Source organism: Mobula hypostoma, chromosome 8 (assembly GCF_963921235.1).
Source record: "Mobula hypostoma chromosome 8, sMobHyp1.1, whole genome shotgun sequence".
NCBI lineage: Eukaryota > Metazoa > Chordata > Chondrichthyes > Myliobatiformes > Myliobatidae > Mobula > Mobula hypostoma.
The window spans coordinates 75,272,031-75,292,468 of NC_086104.1; the positions used below are offsets into that span (position 1 = coordinate 75,272,031).

Below are 20,438 nucleotides of genomic sequence, written 5' to 3' on the forward strand. Positions count from 1 at the left end.
GGAAATTCCCCCCTCTTGGAATCCAGCATCAACCTGATTTTCCCTATCTATCTGCATATTGAAATCTCCCATGACTATTGTAACATGGCCTTTTTGGCATGTATTTTCTAGCTCCTGCTGTCATTTGTAGACCACATCCTTCCTACTGTTTGGGGGCTCTGTATACAACTCCCATCAGGGTCTTTTCACCTCTGAAGTTCTTTAGCTCTATCCACAATGCTTCAATACCTTCTGATCTTTTGTCACCTCTTTCTAATGATTTGATTTCATTTTTTACCAACAGAGAAATGCCACCCCCTCTGTCTTCCTTCCTGTCCTTTCAATACAATGTGTATCCTTGAACATTATGCTCCCAGTTATAATCTTCTTTCAGTCATGATTCATTTTTGCCTACATCATATATGACAATCTATAACTGTGCTACAAGTTCATCTACCTTATTCTAAATATTGCAGACATTAAACTATAACACCTTCAGTCCTGTATTCACTCTTTTTGATTTTGTCCACCTTTTATGTTGCAAATCATCCTGTTCACTGCAATTTTCCCCTATCAACATCCTCTCCCCACTGCACATTGCCTCTGTTTGTAAACCAACTGCCTCATCTTCGGCAGTATCACACTGGTTCCTATTCCTGAACAACTCTAGCCAACTTGCCCGCAAGGATATTGGACCCCCTCTGGTTCAGGTGTAACCCGTCCCTTTTGTACAGGTCGCACCTTCCCCAGAAGAGATCCCAATGATCCATAAATCTGAACCCCTGCACCAGATCCTCAGCCACGCATTCACCTGCCAGATCATCCTGTTCTTCCCCTCACTGGCACATGGTACAGGCAGCAATGAGAGATTACTACCCTGAAGGTCTGTTTCTCAGCTTTCTACCTAGCTCCCTAAAATCTCTCTTCAGGACTTCCTCTGCTTTTCTACCTATGTCATTGGTGCCAATATGTACCAAGACTTCTGGCTGCTCACCTTCACTCTTGAGAATGCAATGGATCTGATCCAAGATCCCTGATCCTGGCACCAGGGAGGCAACATACCATCCAGGTGTCTCTGTCGCGCCCACAGAACCTCGCCTCTATTCCTGACTGTGGAATCTCCTAGTGTGAGTGAGGCAATACCTCGAGCAACTACGCTTAGAGATTGAGACGTCAAATGGACCAAGTAGGGAAACAAAAAAGGAGAAAGTGCAAAGTGGCAGCAAGATAAATGAAGAAAATGATGAGGCAGAAAAAGAGGACTGGAAAAGATAATGCAGCAATGAATTATTTGAGGCTAAATTAAGCAAAAGTAGACTAGCAGTTGAATAACAGAGGAGAGAAGCACGAAAGATTAAGGGATGAAGGAGAAAGATGGGAAGAGGAGAAAAGGAAGGTTAATTTCAATTAGCTAATTCTTTAGCTATGACAGGGAGAGAAGGGTTTGAAGATAGAATTCAGTTGAACAGATGGCATCATCAGAAATCATCAATATGTCACTTTGCTGACAGTCTAGATGCCAATCAGTTGAGCAGTGCTCAGTGATCATAGGGCAGATTGATTGTCAGTGCCAAGAAGAGAAGCCAAGTATTGGGGAGAGTTAAAACTGTATCATTACTTCATGATGAGGTGTAGGAAACTTACAGACTACTACTTTACAATAGATGTTTCCAAGCCCATTTCTGATATTCTGCACCAGAATATAGTGGCAGACAGAGGAAGTCAGAGAAATGTTGCACTTTTGGGGACTGGGGTTAAAACTCCTAACATTGACTCAATTCTTGCACCCAAAGGCGAACGTCTGTCATTGGGATTTTCGATGAGATCTTCCCTGACTTTCAAACCATTCACTCAACTGGTTGGAATTACATGTGAGTTTGTGGTCCAATTTCACAATGAGAAACACCAGCTGGTTTGATTTTAGGTTTCCTTGATATGAAGATCCTTTTCAGCTGTATGCTCCAGCTCAGTTACTAGGGGCTGGAAATTCAATGAATTTAAGAGCAACTCACCCTTGGTCACCAGAGCTTTCCTTCTGGTCCATCATGAGGTAATTGTGCTTGTGCTTTACTGTTCCAGTCAAACACACTATTTCCAATTAGGACACTGAAGTGTCTGTTTTCCAGTCAACAGATGGAAAGGGTCATTTCAACTATTATGTACATGTAACACTGTGAACAGTTTGGCCACTTTGCTTGAGAGTAAACTCTGTTTCTTTTTCTTCTGATTGTGTTTTCTTGTTAAAAAAAGGTGCTTAATTTGTGTTTATGATTTTCTTGTGAATGTTGTTTATATGATGCCCTGTGCCTGAGATGCTGCTGCCAAGAAGTTTTTCATTGCACCATCAACTTTGACTCGGTTGGAAGAGGAGAGTTTTTCAAATCTCTTCCATGGGATGCAGACAGCATTGAGAAAGCCAACATTTAATGCCCACCCCTAAAAAATAATAAACTGGCTTTGCTGGGCAACCATCTTCATCCATTGCAATCCAGTCTTGTATGGTAAAACTATACATACAGTCTGGTTTGATAGGGAGTTGCAGAACTCAGGCCAAGTTGCCAAGTCAGGAACGAGAGAAATTCCGCAGGTGCTGGAAATTCAAGCAACACACACAAAATGCTGGAGGAACTCAGCAGGCCAGGCAGCAGCTATGGTAAAAAGACTGTGTGTTGCCAAGGTAGGGACCTGTATGACTCTGAAGGAAGCTCACAAGCAGTGCTGATTCCATTTACTTGCTGTCTTTTTCCTTTTAGGTGGCAAATCCTTTTGCACATTAGTGTAGTGCATCTTACAGATGATACACATGACTGCCATTCTGGTGTGAAGAGTGAATGTTTAATTAAGTGGATGAACTGCAAATCAAGCAGTGTATTTTGTCTTGGATTGGCACTGAGCCTCTTGTACCCCTTCAGACAAAAACGGAGTTCATCACATAATTTATACTTCCCTTATTTATAATAATTAGTCTTTCTACCCACATTACCTCCTTATTAGTCAAGAAGGCACAGCGGCATCTACACTTTCTGAGGAGATTAAGGCGTAAAAGGCTCCCCATCCCCATTCTAAAAACTTCCTGTAAGAGCACCATCCTGTCTGGCTGCATCATTGTGTGGTAAAGTAGCTGCAAAGCATAGGACAATAAGACGCTAAAGAGGATAGTAAAAATCGCCAAAACATTGTTGAGGATCCCTGCCACCATCTTTCTGACCCACTGCCATCGGGAAGGAGTATCAGGATGAGGACTGCTGAACTGGGTAACAGTTTCCTCCCCCAGGCTGAGACTAATGAAATTAAGTTACATTTTATTAACTTATTTGTGGTAATATTTTGTTTTATGTGTTGTGTGAGATATATGTATTGTGGGTGCAGTGTGATCCAGAGATATGTTGTTTTGTTTGGTTGTGTGTATATATACACACACACAGTCAGATGACAATAAACTTAAACTTGAACTCTGGAGAAATCATGAAGTGAGTTTCCAGTTTAAGAAATGACTCAAGATAAGAACATATCACGGTTCATCTCAATGAGAAACACACATTGTGATGCAAGAAGATACTTGATTGCCACCTGTTCTTCTTTAAGTGACTGCCTTTCACTATCAAGCAATATTTCCCTGCTTTTCGGACTTCTCATTATAAATGTGTTTTATGAAGTGCCGCCATGTTCAATCTGTTAACCATTTCAGTGTCATCTACTGGTGTTAACCTTAAAGCTGCAAGATGACCTTTTTTAAAAATTCACAGGCTTTAGAATACCATTCTTACAATTCGTACTGTGTAAAATGAGGAAAAATAACTTTTCATTATTTGTGAAAGGTCATTCTAACCTTGGAGTTTGGGTAAAATCTTATTTCATGCAAGGCTCACAGGGTGGATCAAGACAAACTAAATACAACTTCAACCACTACAAGCTCCTCCTGCAAATGCGAACACCAGAAAGGTAAGCATCACATACTGTAATAACCCACAGCATCAAAGAAAAATAAGGAAATGGAGGAAGGTGAACAACTGTGAACAGCACAGATAGTCTGACTAGATAAAACATGAGTCATTCTGAATATCTGTATTTTCACTGGCATTAATAAAACAACAGACTCTTAAGGTACAAGCACGACAAGTTAATATCTACTTTCCTTTAGGTTCTTTCTATTTCCTGCTGGTGTTTTGTAAATCAGACTATCAGCACCAACATAATCACAGCTCTATTTAATCAACCCCTACTTTTACCCATTTATCTGGCTCCATTACAAACTATACAACAATAGACATGTTACAGCCCATACCACCTTCTTGGCCTCATTCCTACCATTTTCCCTGGAGCCCTGAAAATGCTTTCCTTCGAGTTCATATTCGCTTCCTTTTTGAAAGCTAGAACTGCATACTCTTCCATCATTGCTCATGATAATAAGTTCCAACTAACAATGACTCATGGTATTTAAAAAATCAACTTTCTTCATGTATCTATTGTTTCCTTTGCCAGGCACTTTATATCTATGACAACTGGCTTTCAACTTTTCCAGCAGTAGTAACTTTTTTTCCTCTATTTAAATAAATGAATGATTATGTATGGTAATATGCAAGGAACAAATACTCATTCTGGAGCAGATTGATCAAAACAAATTACACATCTGAACATCAATTTCTCCTTCTTATCTTACTCTGTGACACCAATTCAAAAATGTTTGGCCTTTTCTTGCAGTCTTTTGATTAAGCAATCTGTTGCCATTCAAATTGATACAAACATCCTCATCAATACCCACTGTGAATATGAGAACATCAAAATGTAAATAGTTGAAAATATGCTGGTCAGAATGCATGTCACTTAAGATGGCAAGAAAGCAGCTTTAAAAACAAATGTTCCTTCAAGCAAATTGTTTGAAAAATCTCCAAAGTACTTCTAAATTAACTGAATGATACAGAACAGAAGGTAGATTCTATATTATTTCTTAAACATCACATGGTGTCTTATTGTACTCTATTCCTCCTGAAGTCCAGCAATGCTGTGTAAAATCGCAACAGTCGCAGCCTACAATGAGAAATTTCAGCATATATGGCCCTGAGAGATCTGTACAAGGTAAGAGTTTCCATTAATGCAAAATTATGGACTGTATTGTATATTTAAAGCAATTGAAGACAAAACAGAAATTAATAAGTAATAAGTAAGTCACTCCCAATGATCTGCATCAAATTCACTTGTAATTCAAACATCTTTTGCAGGTCTCTTAAAAGTGTACACTCCTCATAGCACAAAGGTTTTTGAGAAATTTCTGTATTTCCTTAAATGTTAGTATCTGTGCTTGAGTGCATACAAATCAACAGTATGTAATAATAAATGTGATCTTTTGCACCAAGAAAATATGAAATTAAACAGAAAATGCTCATAATATTCAGCAGATGCTATCTAACCTGTTGAATATTTCAGGAATGCTGTGCTCAATTTCAGATATTCAGCATTTGCATTCATTTATGCAAAAACAAAGAAACTATTGCTTTTGGAAATGCATTGAAAGGTTCCGTAAGCAGAGAGGTTTGCTATAGAAGTGTGATTTAACTAATCCATAACAATATTTTACCCATCAAGGGCCCATTAGGTTTTGTTGAAAATACCCACCTGCATTTACTACTGCATCAATTTTAAGCTTTGTTATATCACCTTGATACAGTGAAACGGTATCACTCAGCTTGGAGACTTTTTGAGCAGAAACCTCTTCCTGTTCTTCACCTACAAAATGAAATCAAACATATTCATCAGCACTTTTTCCACCGCTTCACGAAAACACCACAAATAGAGAAAGAAATTGTGGAAGCAATGAACATTTACTAGTTGCAATGAAATTGATAGCCACATCTGCAGCTGAGGCAAATAAATGAGGTACTTTCAAAATTAGAGTAATAAGATATTAGAAAAATAAAAGGCTGGCATGAGGGGGATCAAATGAGAAGAAACTAATGGAAATTGTAAATAGTGGCACAGGAGAAGATGGATAGAATGTCAAACTTTCCCTGAAATATATTCAATGACTTCACCTATGCTGTTCTAAGTTGTCTTACTGCTTTTGCTCGCATATGCAGTGACAACCACACTGGTTTTTGAGCACCACCACACGCAACTGACTTTATTTAAAAACTGTTCAGGCATAGGGTTGTGTCTAACAGCCACACAAATTCACATGATTTACACAGTAGTTAAAAACTTTTCAGCAAGTCTTCTGTCCCAATTAAACAGGATAGTGTCCCAAATAAACAAAGGGAATCTCGGCTATCTTCTTGATTAGATTTTGTTCTTTAAGAATTATCACAAATATGGGGCTGCCCCACTTAACCAACGGACCAATTAACCAATGTATTCTATTTTCACTGCCATTGGGGAAAAAAATTTCCAAAGACTCGCATCATCCTAAGAGAAAAAATATTGACTCAACTGTTTTAAATGGGCGACATTTTAATTTTCAGAACTGTCTCATAATTTTAAATTCTCGCACAAAAGGAAACATCCTCTCCATTTTCATCTTGTCAAAACACCTTGGGATCAAGTTAGCTGTTAACTTTATAAACCCAATGGATCCAAGTCAAGCGTGTCCAACCTTTCCACCCTTCCCTAAATAAGACCGATGTTGTATATAGTACTCCAAATGCAGGTCTGATTCATGTTGCCTTTGAGTATATTTGGTGGGGCAAGCAAGCTGGAGGTCAGGGGAGGAGGGGGTTATGCGAGGGTGGGGGCATGGAGGGACCAGTTTTCATAACTTTTTCCCTCTCATTGCCCACCTATATCTACATCTATTTCCAATTTTAATTGGCGCATTTCAACCTCCATGATAATCATATTGTGTGAAATGAACATTCAGCAGCATACTAAGCCTCAATGAATTAATCCCCTCTATATCTTGAAGCAAGTATCTGTAAAATCTTTCTATTATTCAGTAATATCCTTTATGCTTCTTGCAATACAACAGCAAATTCCTCTTAATGTCAATGGCTCCACACTCAACCCCACACTAAATACTCACTTTCTCATCAGCAATCTTCTTACTGCTCAAATTTAACAGAGACTTCCAATCTGAGACAACTGTCAAAACACTCAACACATAATGCAGGAGAACTGCAGATCTCACTGGATCAGATCTAAAGTTTTCTGTTACACTTCTGAAATTCATTCTTTTGTTCATCCCATGTACCTCCAAATCATAGCAACAACCTCTGAGTAAGTTAAACTCAACTTCTCTTTTGCATTTAATTAATTTGATTCCATAATATCAAATTACTTAATACCTTAGTATCTCATCTCAGTTCATCCCCTACCGCTTTATAGATAGTAAAAGCTACAGATGATATCATCTAATGACAACTTAGTGATCAAGGCTATTAATGTTTATTTTTAATTCATTTATGAGATGCAAGCTAATAATTGTTGTGGAAACATTTATGACTCAGCTCCTGATCAGAATGTAGAGCCACATCTCCTTATTCTAGCTGTCCCAGTTTGCTTCTCAGCAATACAGATCTCTTCTGTTAACTGTGTTTATAGAAGTATGGACTGCCAAGAAATCTGACCTTAAGACCAATTACTTGAGGAAGGGTTGCTTTTGTGTTTGTGCTCTTCCTTCAACTTAGATAAATATGCTTAAGTCCTTCATTATCAAATATTTAAACATTGAGCACAATAAAGCAATATGAAAAAATTACAAGCTATTTTTCAGGAAGGAAACATGCAAAGCAGAGCAATTTAGGAGATTTATAAAGGAAGCAATGACAGTGGGATGAAAGTTAGGGGCATGCATTAAATAAGGAAATCACCGGAAAACATGTAGCACTGGGAAAAGGTTGAAAACAAAGCCTATTATGAAATTGTGAAAGGCCTATATCATTAACAGCTAGATAAGTTTTTCTTTAGAACTACTTAATTGTCAGTCAGTTACATCATAACTCATTGACAGAACTGGTATGCGTAAAACAATTCTTATTTCTTGAGGAAACATTCCTATAGATAGCAAAGTTCAAACCTGGCTCTTGTGCTTCCCCAAGAAGGTTCACTGCTTAAGGCAAGAAATCATTTGGAATTTTGTGATGCCTTTTTTAAAAATTTAAGCAAAAACTATACTCAAATAGTTAGATAAACCATCTCAAAAAATGGACTTTGCAAATTACCAAGTTTCACTGAGCTACTGTTTGCAACATGATATTCATCAAACTCTAGTGTTGTTATTCTTTTAATACTAGCATTGCATTGTTTGCCATCTAGTGGTATACCTTGAGAAAACAATCCATTTTAAATACAGAATTTAATTAGGACATTTTAAAGTCACGTTACAGTGTGTGACAGAACACCATAAATGTATTAGGTTATAATAATGTCATAATCATAGCTAATCATAAATATTTTACTTCCTCAATAATATTGATACAATACTTACAACTGCACATTTGTCATCAAAAGCTGGAGCAAGTAGTCACTAGACAATATTTTAGCAGGCTCATGCATGACAAAATCTGCTTGATTTTAGTCTTATTATTTGAAAGTCAGAGAACTTCTATAAAGCATGGAGTATTTATTCTACCAGATTCTCACCAAGTAGAGAAGACAAAGTCTACCCCACAATGTGATGGTTTGGGAACTGTATCCTCTGTGTTCCAGTCACTTGAAAACTTTGCAAGTATCATCATAAGCCCTACTGTCCTTTCCATTGATTTTAACCATCACCCCAACTCACAATCAGCAACATATCACTTTGTGTAAGGTCATTTATCTTCTTCCATATCAAACACACACAATTTACTTTAAGAAGCTCCCATTGTGAGGGAAGGGTCAGGTCAAGTTCTAAAATGATTGATTTTAAATCACCTGCTACAGAAGCCAATAATTCCATGCAGAACTAATCAATCCAGGAGCTCAAGACATTATCACAGTGGAATTTTTCAAATACAACTTGAAAACTATGGATGGACTTGAGGTCTGTTACATTCATATAGCTCGATAAGGACAGCAGGACATGCTCAATAGGAGCTTCATGCTTTGGTTAATTGATAAATAATGCTGCAGCTATTACAGAAGTTAATTTGGGGTAATGTATTGCTTTGGTGTCCAGAGTTTCACTGAGTGCAGATGGAAGTATACATTGGCCATCAAATTTACCCATGATCATCACATTGCTGACTTTGATTCTGTCAAGGACAAACAACTGAAGCACTTCTGTTACTTGTCCGTTTCCAGGGAAAAGTTCAAAGTTCAAGCTAAATTTACTATCAAAGTACATCTATGCAGCATATACAACCCTGAGATTCATTTTCTTGTGGTCATACTCAATAAATCTCTGGAATAATAACCATTACAGGATCAGTGAAAGACCACACCAACTTGGGCATTCAACCAGTAAGCAAAAGACAACAAACAGCACAAAAACAAAAAGAAAGAAATAATACTAATAAATAAGCAACAGATATCGAGAAAATGAGATGAAGAGTCCTTGAAGGTGAGTCCATTAGCTGTGGGCACATTTCAGTGAACCAGCATGTGAAGTTAGTGAACTTATCCCCTTTAGTTCAAGAGCCTGATGGTTGAGAGATAATAACTGTCGCTGAATGGGGTGGTGTGAGTCCTGAGGCTCCTGTAACTTTTGCCTGATGGCTGCAGCGAGAAGAGAGCATGACCTGAGTAGTGTCAGTCCCTGATGAAGGATGCTGCCTTCCTTTTTTTTTATAATATAATTTTTATTGAGTTTTCAAAAAGAATACATGAAAGATAAAATCTACCCTCCCCCCCCCCATATATAGTCCTACCTAAAAGAAGAAGAGAAAAAAAAAGCCGCCTGGGTATTGGAAGTTTTCCACATGCTCCATGGGATTCAAAATAAATTTGGTATAATTATTCGTTACTTTCCCCAAGGGACCAAGATCTTTATCGGAGCACTTAAATATGCCATCCTATCTTTTGTAAATAAGGGCGCCAAATATTCAAAAATGTTACATATTTATCTCTTAAATTATAAGTAATTTTTTCGAGTGGAATACAACTAGCCATTTCATTATTCCAACAATCCATACTTAATTACGAATCAGATTTCCAAGTAACTGCTATAGTCTTCTTAGCTACTGCCAATGCAATTTTTATAAATTCTTTCTGATATTTATTCAATTTAAGTTTCGGCTTTATCCCTTCAATATCACCTAATAGAAATAATAGGATGCTGCCTTCCTGAAACAGTATTACATATGGATGTGCTCAATGGTTGGTAAGGCTTTACCCATGATGGACTGGGCCATATCCACTACTTTTTGCAAGATTTTCCATTCAAGGGCATCGGTTCTTCCATACCAGGCCGTGATGCATCAAGTCAATAGACTTTCCACTACACATCTACAGAAGTTTGTCAAAGTTTTAGGTGTTTTACTGAATCTCTACAAATTCCTAATGAAATAGTGATGCTGCCGTGCTTTCTTCATAATTGCACATGTGCTGGGCCCAGGACAGGTCCTCCAGAATAATAACACCGAGGAATTTAAAGTTGCTAACCCTCCCCACCTCTGATTCTCCAATGAGGACTGGCTCTTGCCACCTCTGTTTCCTCTTCCTGAAGTCATTAATCAGCTTTTTGGTCTTACTGACATTGAGTAAGAATCAGAATCCGGTTTAATATCACCAGCATCTGTTGTGAAATTTGTAAACTTTGTGGCATCAGTACAATGCAATATATGATAATATAGAAAAAAAAGTCAATTATAGTAATATATGTATATTAAATAGTTAACTTAGAAATAGTGCAAAAACAGAAAATAATATTTAAAAAGTGAGATAGCCTTCTCAGATTCAAAGTCCATTCAGAAATCGGATCGCAAAGGGGAAGAAGCTGAGTGTATCTTCAGGCTTCTGTAACTCCTTCCTGACAGTAACAATGAAAAGAGGGCACGATCTGGGCAATGGGGGTCCTTAATAATGGATGTCGCCCTTCTGAGGCACTAGTCCTTGAAGATGTCTTAGGTACTACAGAGGTTATTACCCAAGATGGAGCTGATTAGCTTTGTAACTTTCTGCAGCTTCTCTCAATCCTGTGCAGTAGCACCCCCCCCCCACCCCCAACACCAGAGAGTGATACAGCCTGTCAGAATGCTCTTCACGGTACATTTGTAGAAGTTTGAGCGTTTTAGATGATAGACAAAATCTCTTCAAACTCCGAATGAAATATAGCCACTGTCTTGCCTTCTTCATAGCTGCATCGATATGTTGGGACCAGGTTTGATCCTCAAAAGATATGACACCCAGAAACTTGAAATAGCTCACTCTCTCCACTTCTGATCCCTCCCTCTATGAGGATTGGTTCGTCTTCCCTTGTCTTCCCCTTCCTGAAGTCCACAATCAGCTCTTTGGTCTACTGACACTGAGTGCAAGGTTGTTGCTGCAACACCACTCAACTAGCTGGTATATCTTGCTCTTGTATGCCCTCTCATGTACATCTGAGATTCTACCAACAATGGTTGCATAATCAGAAAATTTATAGATGTAAGTGCTGCTGGATGGGAGTGATTGAGGTAGGTTACCATGTTCTTCTTGGGCACTGGTATAATTGAAGCCTGCTTGAAGCAGGTGGATACCTCAGACTGCCAAAGCGAGAAGTTAAAAATCTGTGAACCCTCCAGCCAGTTGATCAGCACAGGTCTTTAAGTACTTGGTAGTGCTGCATAAATCTGCACAGGGATGACTCACACTGCTTGATGCTCCAAGTGGATTCATACCAATATGTTGTACATTCCCTTAAAATTCAAAACCCTCAAATGTAAATTATAAGGAAGTCACTGCTCCATAGCAATGAGTGAACCAACTTCTTGGAATTGTTAGTGGAAACTGTGTTACTCCATCTTCTGAAAAATAGACTTCAGTCTGGTCAGTAAACCCTGAAGAGCCATGGTCATTATTTTAGTGGTTGAATCTAATCACAATCTTTGTGACTTCATGGTTTAATATTTCTGGTGGATGTAAATTTATTGTCAGAGTACATCTATGTCACCATAGACAACCGTGAGATTCATTTTCTTGCAGTCATACTCAATAAATCCAGGAACTATAATAGAATCAATGAAAAAAATGCACCAACAGGGCAGACAAGTGTGCAAAAGACAACAAACTGTGCAAATACAAAAAGAAAGGAAAAAAAATAATAAACAAGCAATAAACTTCAAGAATATGAGATGAAGAGTCTTTGACAGTGAGCCCATAGGTTAATGGGAAGAGTTCAGTGATGGGGCAAGTGAAGTTGAGTGCAGTTATCCCCTTTGGTTCAGGAGCCTGATGGTTGAGGGGTAATAACTGTTCCTAAATCTGATGCAGTGAGTTTTGACGTTCCTGTACCTTCTTCCTGATGGCAGCAGCGAGAAGAGAGCATGACCTGGGTGGTAATGGATGCTGCTTTCCTGCAACAACACTCCACGCAGACGTGTTCATTGGTGGGGATGACTTTACCTGTCACAGACTGCGCTGTATCCAATACTTTTTCTGTTCAAGGGTTGACCTATGGATAAGCAATCTGCACTTTTTTTTAAATGGCTATTCAGTGACTTCATGGAAAATATTACAAATGTTTGTACTTGTTTTATGTAGAGCTTTTCATGTAGTAAAACATTCCAAGATATTTCACACGAGAGTTAATAAAATAGCATTATCAATTCTTGTGTTATATCAGTTCAGATGGCAAAACACTGCAGCAAAGAGATGTCCTGAATGTGGAAGGAGATTAAACATGTTTAGAGAGGGGACCACGCACAAGTAACTGAAAAAGCTGATGGTCTAATTTATAATACCTAAAATCTGAACGGTACAAAAGACAAACTGATTGAAGAGGTAAGGAGGGTCTGCTTAGAGATGAGACTCATATTTATTGACAAGTCATAAAAAAATTGAAAGATAGCCTAATTAGAGATAACATTGAGATATGTAGAAGGGATTACATAAAAGAGGATAAAAGGAGACTCCTACAGAGTATGAACACCAGTGAACCGATTGAGCTAAACACACCATGAATGTAATGTAAAGAAGCTCACTGCCATAAACACATTTACTCACAGTACAGAAATGATGTAACATTCTTGTGCAACGTACAATATTCATAAAATTTGCAATCAAGGACTACTTAAAGGTTGCATTTCCTCATGCCATCTACACACTTAAGTGCAGCGGTCCCCAAGTACCGGGCCGCAAAGCATGCGCTACCAGGCCGCGAGGAAACGATATGATTTGGCGATATGAGTCAGCTGCACCTTTCCTCATTCCCTGTCACGCCCACTGTTGAGCTTGAACACACGCGAGGTCATTACGCATGCGAGGTCATTACCCACACGTCATCCATGTCAGCGCAGGAAGGAGATCAGCTCCTCGAGCTTGCAAATGACAGCGGGCTGAAAAGTATGTTTGACATGACATCTCTGCCGGCATTCTGGATCAAAGTCAAGGCTAAATATCCTCAGATAGCCATGAAAGCACTGAAAACGTTGCTTCCATTTCCAACATATCTCTGCAATGAATGCAACGAAAACTAAATTGCGGAATAGACTAGACATAAGGAACCCCCTTCGAGTATCGCTGTCTCCTATCACCCCTCGATGGCACCGTCTTGTTGCAGGGAAATAAGCCCAGGGCTCCCACTGATTCAGCGATATTGGTGTGTTGCAATGATTTTATATGTTCATATGGGGAAAATATGTGCTGTGTGTTTAATATCCAAATGTTACTTAAAATGTTATGATGCTATTGACTTATAATTGACTTATCACTATATTCATGCGAGGAAAATATGCGCTATGTGTTTAATATTAAATTCATTAGATAAACCCTTTTAGAAACAAAATTGAGTGTATTACCCACTTATCACCTATATTCCGACTGTGATTAACACCCCCCCCCAACAGAATCGCCAAAAACGACTTGTAGAAAAAAAATCGGCACGTACACGCATGCGCACTGGTGCCCACGCAAGGCTTCATGGACATGGTAGTCTTTCTCGGGGTAAACACAACGTATTTGACTGCTACTCTTGTCCATTGGCAACCCCCCCCCCCCCCAACGGTCGGCTGGTCCGCAAGAATATTGTCGATAATAAACCGGTCCCCAGTGCAAAAAAGGTCGGGGACCCCTGCTTAAGTGGAATAACACAGAGATGCACAAGTAGTCATTTTTCTGGTTTTAGTTAATAATGAGCAAAATACTTCTAATCTATCTGGGTAAAAATAAAGAGATACTTGTTTTTTTTAATCATTTTCTTTCCCTTTCAGCAATTTGATACATTCTTGGAAGCATACACCACAGAAATGGGCATTTTGCCCTTTTTGTTTATGCTGATCATTATGCCAATCTATGCTAATCCCATTTACCCACATTAGACCTGCACCCCTCCACACCTTTCCTAACCAGGTACCTGTCCAAACACCTTTTAAATGTTGTATGTATCGATCTCTTCTCGTACTTTATTCTAGGTATTTACCAACTTCTATGTGAAAAGTTTCTCTCAAATCTACTTTAAAGTTCTCCCCTCTCAAATTAAACTTGTGCCCTGGGAAAATGATTCTGACCATCTACGCCCCTCACAACTTCAGAAACCTTTATACAAGTCCATACAATCTCTCCTTACCACTACAGCCCTACATTACAGACAACATCTTGTTGTATTCCTTCAGCTTTGTCTCTATTGCTACCAGATCATTCCTCTAGTATGTCAAACAGAATTATTCACAACGCAGTTTAACATTCAGGTGTTTTTTTTCATATTTCATAGGGATGCAAATGATATTGCCAGCATTATAAACCATAAGGAGAATTAATGAAAATAATCAATTTATAATTATAGCAGAGAAGAGTACATGCTGAAATAACAACTTTCTTGGAAAGAGCATTGATCAGAAATAAAACCTACCAGTATCTTCCTTCACTGGAGAATACTCATCATGTTCTTTACTCTCCAGCTTTTCTTTCAGATATATCTCTGTTGCAAAAAAATACATGAAAAAATATTTCACAGAATATACTCAAATTGCTTGATTTAAGAACTTTAAACTGATATAAGGCATAACCAATTCCAGCAATAACTCAAATATGTGGTGCATAATGAAAGTGGAAATTCTAACAATTTTCATTTTTAAATTGTGCCTGAAAAGTCACATATAAATGTATTCAAAATATCGGTGCATCTGTCCATGAGTGCTTCTCAGCTTAAGAAAGTGTTTAAAAACTGAAGTGTTTACATTAGAAAAATAATTTTTCTCTGTTCACTTCCTTTTTCATAAGTTTACAGAGCACCATACCCAAACTTTGCTGAACAAATGCTTTGTAACATCCATACACAGATATAGGTGCATATATATCCAGCTTTATTAGAGAACTACAGAGATTCCAAACTCATCAGGCCAGGCAGCATCAATGGAAAAAAAGTACAGTCGACATTTCAAGCCAAAACCCTTCGGCAGGACTGGAGGAAAAAAGCCTTGGAGTAGATTTTAAAGGTGGGGGGAGGGGAGAGAGAAACACAAGGTGATAGGTGAAACCTGAAGGGGGAGGGATGAAGTAAAGAGCTGGGAAGTTGATTGGTGAAAGAGACAGAAGGCCATGGAAGAAGAAAAAGGAGGAAGGAGCCCCACAGGGAGGCGACAGGCAGACAAGGAGATAGGGTGAGAGAGGGAAAGGGGGATGGGAAATGGTGAAGGGGAGGGGGGGCATTACCAGGAGTTTGAGAAATCGATGTTCATGCCATCAGGTTGGAGGCTACCCAAATAGAATATAAGGTGTTGTTCCTCCAACCTAAGTGTGGCCTCATCATGACTGTGGAGGAGGCCATGGATGGACACATCAGAATAGGAATGGGAAGTGGAATTAAAATGGTTGGCCACTGGGAGATCCTGCTTGTTCTGGTGGATGGAGCGTAGATGTTTGGTGAAGCAGTCTCCCAATCTACACCAATATACAGGAGGCCACACCAGGAGCACCAGACACAGTAAATAACGTCAACAGAGTCACAAGTGAAGTGTCGCCTCACCTGGAAGAACTGTTTAGGGCCCTGAATGGTAGTGAAGGAGGTGGTGTAGGGGCAGGTGTAGCACTTGTTCCACTTGCAAGGATAAGTGCCAGGAGGGAGATCAGTGGGGAGGGATGAAGGGACAAGGGAGTCGCATAGGGAGAGATCCCTGTGGAAAGCAGACAGTGGGGGGTGGGGGGGGGAAGGGGAAGATGTACTTAATGCTGGGATCCCGTTGGAGATGGCATATGTTTTGGAGAATTATGTGCTGAGTGCAGAGGCTAGTGGGGTGGTAGGTGAGGACAAGAGGAACCTAATCCCTGGTAGGGTGGCAGGAAGATGGAGTAAGAGTAGACGTGCGTGAAATGAAAGAGATGCGACTGAGGGCAGCATTGATGGTGGAGGAAGGGAAGCCCCTTTCTTTGAAAAAAGGAGGACATCTCCTTTGTTCTAGAATGAAAAGTCTCATGTATATCGGTGAGACCTGACATAGATTGGGAAACTGCTTCACCAAGCACCTACATTCCATGCACCAAAACAAGCGGGATATCCCAGAGGCCACCCATTTTAATTCCATTTCCCATTCCCATTCCGATATATCCATCCATGGCCTCCTCCACTGTTCTGATGAGGCCACACTTAGGTTGGAGGAACAAAACCTTACATTCTGTTTGGGTAGCCTCCAACCTGATGGCATGAACATCAATTTTTCAGATTTCAGATAATGCTCCCCCCGCACTCATTTCCCATCCCTTTTTCCCTCTCTAACCCTATCTCCTTGCCCGCCCATCACCTCTCTCTGGTGCTTCTTCCCCCATGGCCTTCTTTTTCTTTCACCAATCAACTTCCCAGCTCTTTACTTCATCCCCCCCCCCCCCAGGTTTCACCTATCACCTGGTGGTTCTCTCTCCCCTCCCCCCAGTTTTTAAATATGCTCTTCAGTTATTTTCTCCAGTCCTGCCAACGGGTTTCGGTCCGAAATGTCGACTGTACTTTTTTTCCATAGTTGCTGCCTGGCCTCCAGCATCTTGTGCGTGTTGCTCAGATTTCCAGCATCTGCAGATTTTCTCCTGTGTGTGACAAAGATTGCAAAAATGGTTCTCTAAGAATATTTCAATAATTTGCTTCAGCTCTTTGACATTTCCATCAGGACATTCAATTTTTGTTTTCACATGTCAGGCTTTCATTCATAATATTTCTCATCATTCCTTAGAAGGGTTTAGTATATGGGGAAGAGAAATACTGTACATGCTAAAATCCAGAGAGTTCTGTTCAGAAGGAGAACTTTAAATGGATTAGCATCTACTCACTGCAGTCCTGTTCTGCAACTACATGAGAATATGACTTTAACTACTTGGAGTTTTACATATTTTCCTATTTTGCACACATGTAATACTTTCTGCATCAGGAAAGTACTAACACAATGTGATTCTCATAAAGATGAACTAGCCTTCTTTATGCAAAATTTGACTTTTGCTGCAATGGAAAAAGAAAGTTGCTCAGAACTATGCTTTAAAATAACAATACATAATATCACTGCTAGTTTTAGGGCATCAGAAATACAGAGGACAAAGTGGGGCTCCAACGCTTATTTGCAGGATATAGATTTATCAGAAGATGGAACAGAAAACTGTAGATGGGAAGGGAACTAATAGTCAGAACTTGCAGGGTTGGAGAAGACGTACATTTTGATAACCATAATACTAAGCATAAGATATACAGTATACAGTAAGACAACCAAATTCCTAAGAATTTTGATCACTTAACTTGTGGTGTCACCAGGTAGAGAATTGAACACAGATATAGAGGCATTGGGAGACTTTATATTGGGGTCTTGATCCTAACACAAATTTCCTTACTCATTTCTGTCACCTGCTTGCAATGCTTTCTTACTATCTAATTTTGGATACCAGTTCTTGGATTATTAAGGTTTGGGACAGGGACCCTGAGGGATATGAAATTAAAACAGAAAGCAGCTTTGTTGCTTTACTGTCAATCTCAAGGCTTCAGGAACAAAACAGTGGGGAAGTTGTTCCTGGTGGCAGAGGTGAGCACTCTAAAACACTAGATAGGGATAGACTAAGCAATCACCACTTACCCTAATCTATATTCACCTTATTTAAACTAACAACTAAAAATATACAGAATGGAAGCTTTTTCTTCTTTATTATTCTTCTGCCCTCTGCATATAATTTTTTTTTCACCTTTACAGCAACAATCTTGCACATGAAAGAAACACAGGATGAACTGGACTCCGTTCCTCCAGTTTCAGTTTCTGCGATGGATGACTTGTTCGTCTGCACTGTGGTACTGAGTGTCTTTTTAGTTTATAGGAATTGTACCCTTGTTTTGGTAATTCTTTTTGTTTTATGCTTAGGATATGCTTTGTGAATTGGAAATACTTCAAATAAAAATCCTTTGAGCTTAAATGCGTTTTAAGAGTGTTGTTTGGATTGCAGTGTGCATCACTGAAAATAAATAAACTATGTTTTAAAGAAAACACACAAAATGCTGGAGAAACTCAGCACGTCAGGCAGCATCCATGGAAATAAACAAAAAAAAAATCAATGTTTCGAGCCAAGACCCTTAATGGTTGCTGTGTTTTAAACTACTTTTTTTGCTGGAAGTATCTTCTCCTTGGTAGAGAGAGGAGACTCACAACATGAAAAGTGGGTATTGGTAACTAAACTTGCCATGGAGGGCAAACAGGGAAGTGAGTTATTCTTTGAAGATTGGATAGTTACAATATTATTTCTGTTCAGTGGGAATACTCGTAGCTATTTACATCTGATAGGGCTTAAAAGCTTTATTTGAGTTTAGAACTTCGTGGTCAGCAAACCCAATGCCATCACACTAGTGTCTGGATCCTTCTCAATTTTAATCCCTTCACCATAAACCTCTCTTTCTGCTCATCTGCATTTTCCAAGAATACATCCCCTTCAACCATCTGGTTTTGAAACCAATCTGCACAACCCTAATCACTACCTCAGTATTGCAACATTTTGACCACTTTGCACTACAATAGACTTTGTTCTTTTATTATTCTAAATGCATTCTTTTTGTATAATATTGTATAATTTATATTTAGTTTATGATTTTCTTGGGAACATGTTTCTAATGTTATGTGTCTATGATGTTGCTCCAAGTAAGATTTTCATATTACCTGCCATACATGCACTTGGGATATGACAGTAAGTTTGACTTCATCTTTCATCCTTAAAGCCCATGTCATATATAAAGTGTATAACTCCTTTGTGGTCTGGTGTCAAATTTCATTTACTAATCAACCCTGATGAACATTTGAGAAGATGTTATATAAAGGCACTTGGATATAAAACCACCCAACCCAAATAGAACAAAACTAAAACACAAAAGATTCTGCAGATGCTGAAATTCCAGACCAACACACACAAAATGCTGGAGGAACTTAGCAGGTCAGGCAGCATCCATGGAAATGAATAAACTGTCGATGGTTTGACTGAGACACTTCTTCACGTCCTGAATGAGTTTCTCCACCATTTTGTAGGTGTTACAACAAAACTTGTTTTCCTCTGGTTGGTCTATGGCTAATCATAAAACTATAGATATCAGCTGAAGAAAACAGACAGAGCACTAGATGGTGCTCGTGTTTTCCTACGGTATTATACTTATGCCTTAACAACTCAAATATTTAACCACAAATAAATAGAATGCCCTGAAATAAGAATGCACTTTTATTGGCAACTCAGGAGAACATTGAAATAGATTGGACATAACTATACATCTGTAATCGGAAGGGAAAGAGGACTCAGAAAAATTACAAGTCACCAGGGAAGTGATACTGAACAAATTGCTGGAGTTTTAAGCTGTTAAATTAGATCTCGGAGGACTGCATCCTTGATTCTTTTGCAAATTGGCTAATGAGAGAGTGATTGCCTTTTTTTTAAAATTTCCCTCAAGTCTTTGGATTCAGAGAAAATTCCAAGGAATGAGAAAAAAAAGTAGATCTAACTACTTGATTCAAAAAAAGGAACAGGAAACTACATTTAGCTATAATAGAGAAAATATTTGAAGCCATTATAGAAGAAATTACAGCAGAACAGTTAGAACTCAAAAGCAATAAAAACATGGTTTTATGGAAAAGAATTCATGTGTAACTAATTAATTTGAGTCCCTGGAAGATGTAACACGTACTGTTGATAAAGGAAAATTAGGGGTGGATGAGACATGATAATGCTCACAGTGTAGAGGGGTCTGGGTGCCAGAGTTGGTTATTCCAAGAGTCAGCTTTTGGGTCCCAGTTTTTTTTCCACAGAAAGTATCAACTGTGGGATCAAATGTCAGCTTTCTACATTTGTTTAAGGTATAGAACTGGATGGAATTGAGTATAGCAGAGAATGTAAAGAGGCAAATGAGTGGGTGAAAACTAGCAGATTTTAACATAATATAGGAAAAAAATCGAGTTATCTGCTTAGGTACCACAATTGAA

At 38.8% G+C, this 20,438-nt stretch overlaps 1 protein-coding gene across 2 annotated transcripts in view; it reads right to left on the minus strand.

The window, feature by feature from the left end:
- The window catches only part of macrod2 (mono-ADP ribosylhydrolase 2), a 1,240,168-nt gene that overhangs the window by 1,150,803 nt on the left and 68,927 nt on the right, over positions 1 to 20,438 (minus strand). For both annotated transcript variants that reach the window (XM_063056135.1, XM_063056134.1), the window contains exons 3-4: positions 14,876 to 14,944; positions 5,593 to 5,703 (exon numbers count right to left, since the gene is read on the minus strand). In XM_063056135.1, coding sequence (XP_062912205.1) covers positions 5,593 to 5,703; positions 14,876 to 14,944 — 180 coding nt within the window. The remainder of the gene's footprint in view (positions 1 to 5,592; positions 5,704 to 14,875; positions 14,945 to 20,438) is intronic.